Here is a 4,822-nt window from a genome sequence, read left to right as displayed (position 1 = left end):
GCCTCCCAAGTAGCTGGGACCACAGGCACCCGCCACAATGCCCAGCTATGTTCTGGTTGCAACCGTCATTGTTGTTTGGGCTTTTCCTTAATATACATTAATGTGTGTAGTATTTCCAATAAGATCTTTAGAAAATGGGGCAGCGCCTGTGGCTCAGTGAGTAGGGCGCCAGCCCCATATACCAAGGGAGGCAGGTTCGAACCTGGCCCCCGGCCAAACTGCAACAAAAATATAGCCAGGTGTTGCAGCGGGTAGTCCCAGCTATTCGGAAGGCTGAGGCAAGAGAATCCCCTAAGCCCAAGAGTTGGAGGTTGCTGTGAGCTACGATGCCACGGTCCTCTACCAAGGGCGATAAAGTATGAAAGTATAAAAAGTTAAAAAAAATTTAAAAAGCATAAAAAGTAAAAAAAAAAAGAACTTTAGAAAATGCAGATGACCAAAGGGAAGAGGATGCTGTTAATTCTGCTGCCACCCAGAGTTACCTCTATTAGTGTTTTCTTTTTTCTTTCTTTTTTTTTTTTTTTGAGACAGAGTCTTACTATGTCACCCCAGGTAGAGTTCTGTAGCGTCACAGCAACCTCCATCTCTTGGACTTAAGCCATTCTCTTGCCTCAGCCTCCCAAGTACCTGGGACTACAGGTGCGTACCACAACGCCCAGCTATTCTTTTGTTATAGTTGGCAAGCTCAGGCTGGGTTCGAACCCACCAGTCCCGGTGTATGTGGTTGGTGCCCTAGCCACTGAGCCATAGGCACCGAGCCTATTAGTATTTTTCTTTTCTTTTCTTTTCTTTTTTTTTTTTTGAGACAGGGTCTCATTATGTCACCCTCAGTAGAGTGCTACAATCTCCAACTCCTGGGCTTAGGTGATTCTCTGGCCTCAGCCTCCTGAGTAGCTAGGATCACAGGCACCCGCCACAACGCCCAGCTATTTTTTTCTTGCAGTTTGGCCAGGGTCGGGTTTGAACTCGCCACCCTGGGTATATGGGGCCGGCACCCTACCCATTGAGCCACAGGCGCCACCCCTTATTAGTATTTTCATATATGGCTGACACTTTGAACAATTTGGGCACTGGGATGCTGCCCCCTACACAATCAAAAACCTGAGTATAACTTCGACTCCCTTCAGACTTAACTACTGGCCTATTGTTGACCAGAAGTCTTACCGATGACATAAATAGTAGATCAACACATATTTTATATACATGTATACTGTATTCTTACACTAAAATAAGCTAAAGAAGAGAAAAAAATCATAGGGAGAAAAAATATTACTATTAATTAAAGGGAAGTGGATCATCACAAAAGTTTTCATCCTCGTGGTGAGGAGGAGGACGAGGAAGAGGGTTACATCTTGTCTCAAGGGCGGCAGAGGCAGAAGAAAATCCATGTATAAATGGACCCACACAGTTCAAAACCGTGTATTCCAGGGTCAGCTTGTTACCAAAAGTTTGGCATTTGTCCCCAAGGCTGCAGAGAGGACAGAACGAGGACAGAGTAGGTTGAGGACAAGGAAAGGGAAGTTTATTAATTTGCCAGCAAATGAGGAGGATGGGAGAATCTCCTCTTATATGGCTGTCATCCTATCTATAAGCAGAAATACAGGCCTGGAGAGGTGGCTCGGCCTGTAATCCTGGCACTCTGAGAGGCTAAGGTGGGTGGATTGCTTGAGCTCAGGAGTTGGACACCAGCCTGAGCAAGAGTGAGACCTTGTCTCTAAAAATAGCCAGGCCTCGTGGAGGTGCCTATAGTCCTAGCTACTGGGGAGGCTGAGGCAGGAGGATTATTTGAGCCCAAGAGTTTGAGATTGCTGTGAGCTATGATGCCCAGGCACTCTACAGAAATATAGAGCTTTCAAAGGTAGTTTTCAGTTTCAGGCTATTGCTGTTTAATTGTCACATCTCTGGTAAAGACAATGTCAAGACCACAGCCTGATCAAATCCCTTGAGCCATCCTCTGTGGCACTAAAAACAAAGGACACTCCCCTTCTCTCTAATTACTAGCCTGAGGCAGGGAATCAGGTTTTAATTCCCCCAAAGGGAGGAAGATGTTAAAGAGACAACTGGTAAAACATTTTACCCTTTGTTACAAACTGTATATTCTTCGAGCCTTTTTCCTGCACCTGTGTAGGGTATGTTTTAACCAGGCTTGGAGTTGATGTCAAGCTTCTTTTCATTTGGCAATATATGGTGGATCTTTTCTTCAGCATCATTTCAAAGGCTGCATTTGTCTTGTTCTGGGTGGACAAACCATTATTCATTTAACCAAATACCTATTTTCGGACATGGAGGCTGTTCTCATTTTTTTCTTTAAACCATAAGAAATGAAGTCTGGGTGTTCCCAAGTTCTTTAGCAATTCAGACATCTCCCCTCGTAATTCCTTATAACCATAAATCCTCACAGATAGAGGGCATCCAGCTCTTCTGTCAAGTTCATTTCTCCCCTGCTTTTGCCAGTCCCCAGGGCAGGCTTTCATTTTCCACGCATCTGAAGGGGCCATGGCTCATCCGTCCAGCCAGCCAGTCACCCTGGTCCCTGCCTAGGGTGTCCCTTTCTGGTATTTTGTAACCGGTGTCTCTGGCTGTGGTCTCCCCACACCATCTTGTCCCTGAGGTCATCAAAGATCCTGCATCCATCATGGTCCATTCAGCAGTACAGTAACCTCTCAAGTCTTACAGACCAAGAGAATTTCATGCAAAGGAGTTCGTTCCCCAGATGATGGAGGAGCAGTCCACGGAGTCACCACAGCCAGAGTCACCACAGCTGGGAGCTGCTCCATCCTTTGAGCTGGAGGGAGTGGTGGGAGGAGAGGGAGTTGTCAGAACAAGGCACTGGCCACCTGATGGGAGCTAGAAAGATGGGGGAGCATGTCCTGCCAGAGGGGCTGTCCAGTGGGAACAGGAGCCCCAGAGAAGACACAACTGCTGTGAGGAAGCCATCCAACACAGAGAAAGAGGGGGAACCTTGCTGTGATGTCTCTCTTCCAACTCCCCAGCCTTCCTCCAGTGGCTAACTCCATCAGGAAGCAGTTGGCACCGGGATCTACAAGATGTTGTTTCCTTCAATTACAGGAGATGACTGTCACAGGCCTAACCTTCATTCCCCCAATGCACAACTTAGATTTGGCTGTTTTGTCAAACAAACTTCAGCAGAGGCTTAGGGCTCACTGCAAACAATTACAACAGAAAAGAAGAACTGAAACACAGATCCCTGGATATCACAGCCAACTGCATGCAACCCCCTCCCCAGGTCCCTCAGGGGCCAGTTCCCCTTCTATAACTGTCCCCGGGGGCAGGTCCCTTTGATCCTGTCCATCCTAACCAGGGTCCAGGCACCTCTTCAACATCTCTGGGCCCTGGCAGGAGGAGCAAACCATTCCCTAAACACTCACCCCTTCGTTAACATGGAGTGACAGCTTGGGAGCAGTTCCAGTCTTCACTGTCCCAAACCCAAGGCCCATGCGTGAATTTTGCCCCTATCGCTGACCCAGCAAAAAGAATCGGAATTATTTAAGTGAGACCCATTTCTTCGAACCTTTTGCATGTCTCAGACCCAAAGACTGAAGCTGACGTGCCAGGGTTTCCCCTAGCCCAGTGACCTTTCTAGGAGAAAAGCTGTCCCCAAGCCCAATGTCAAGCCTGGGGACCTGCCTTGATACAGAGTGCAAGGAGGGTCATCGGACGCCCTATATCGCCTCTGGCTAAAGACAAGGGGTCATAGGTTTTCCTTTGCTGCAAGGAACATTCTGGAATATACTTCTGCTCCCTTGCCTAGTTAGTTTCCTCAGGGGAAACCCTCTGGGAATAGAATTACTGGGGTAAAAGATAGGCAGGTGGTGCAGGCTTTTGCTTCGCGCTGCCAAATTGCTCTTTTATACCACTGCGTAGCTTGGGTTATTCTTGCTGTTTCTGCTTCTCAGTTCCTTGATAAACCACTGAAGAGTCTTGAGGTGAATCAGCCACCAGACCAGATAAACAAGCCAGCCTGTCCCTGTGCTGTTTTATGCACCTCAGAAGGGAACTCCCTTGGATCCCGCCCAGAGCCTGGAATTCCAGAGCACACAGGCCGGGCACCTTTGGACCCCTACTCCGCACCAGCACAGGTTCTGCCCGCCCTTCTCTCCCCGCCCCAAGCGTGCCCGGGTGGAGCCAGCTGCCAAGGCGGCAAGGCTCCCAGTCCTCTGTGCAGAGCCTGAGTGGAGGCCACGAGAGGGCCCTGTGCCCAGCCCTGATGAAGACGCTCCTGACCATCCTGGCTGTGGGATCCCTGGCTGGTGAGTGCCCATTTGCCCCATGATCAAACTGCCCCCAACCCCAGGAGGATCAGGGATCAGGGCTGTCTCCCTGACACTCTCCCCAGTCCAGCCCAGTCAGTTTCAGTTTCTGCTCTGAGAGGGCTGAAGGTGCCGAGTTCTCCTGGAGAAGCAGATGCCCCACTCAGGCTCCTGGGGAGAATGGAGGGTGCCTGGACCCGGAGTTCTTCCCTTGGGTTTGGGGAGGTGTAGCCCACTGTCTGGACTGGGGTGCTGGATCTCTGTACCCCAGTGGATGGAGCACTGGCCTGGAGGAGGCAGCGTCCCCTCCTCTGCCTCTGCCTGGGCCTGGCCCAGCAGGGTGAACGAAGCTTGAGCACAGCCACTGCCTCTCTCCTTGTCCCTCGGGGGTGTCGGGGGGGACTCTTTTGGCCCCTCTTGCTAGATCTGAAAGAGCCTTTTCTGCTGGAGTGGCCAGGTCTACTAGGCTAATAGGTCTTACGATATCAAAGGCCTCTTGAAAACAGGACAAAGGGCATAATTTTTGAACCCAATAAAGTGGAGTTTTGGGG

General features: G+C 49.8%; 1 protein-coding gene across 1 annotated transcript in view; it reads left to right on the top strand.

Moving 5' to 3' along the window:
- Positions 1–4,139: 4,139 nt before the first annotated feature.
- The window catches only part of IL22RA1 (interleukin 22 receptor subunit alpha 1), a 21,146-nt gene continuing 20,463 nt past the window's right edge, over positions 4,140–4,822 (top strand). Inside the window, exon 1 of the mRNA XM_003799761.3 lies at positions 4,140–4,271. Within this exon, the coding sequence (XP_003799809.1) occupies positions 4,229–4,271 (43 nt within the window). The 5' untranslated portion in view covers positions 4,140–4,228. The remainder of the gene's footprint in view (positions 4,272–4,822) is intronic.

Source organism: Otolemur garnettii, unplaced genomic scaffold (assembly GCF_000181295.1).
Source record: "Otolemur garnettii isolate 467f Iridium unplaced genomic scaffold, OtoGar3 scaffold00156, whole genome shotgun sequence".
Lineage (NCBI taxonomy): Eukaryota > Metazoa > Chordata > Mammalia > Primates > Galagidae > Otolemur > Otolemur garnettii.
Note: the sequence above shows the minus strand (reverse complement) of the source record. Positions and strands in the feature narration are given on the sequence as shown.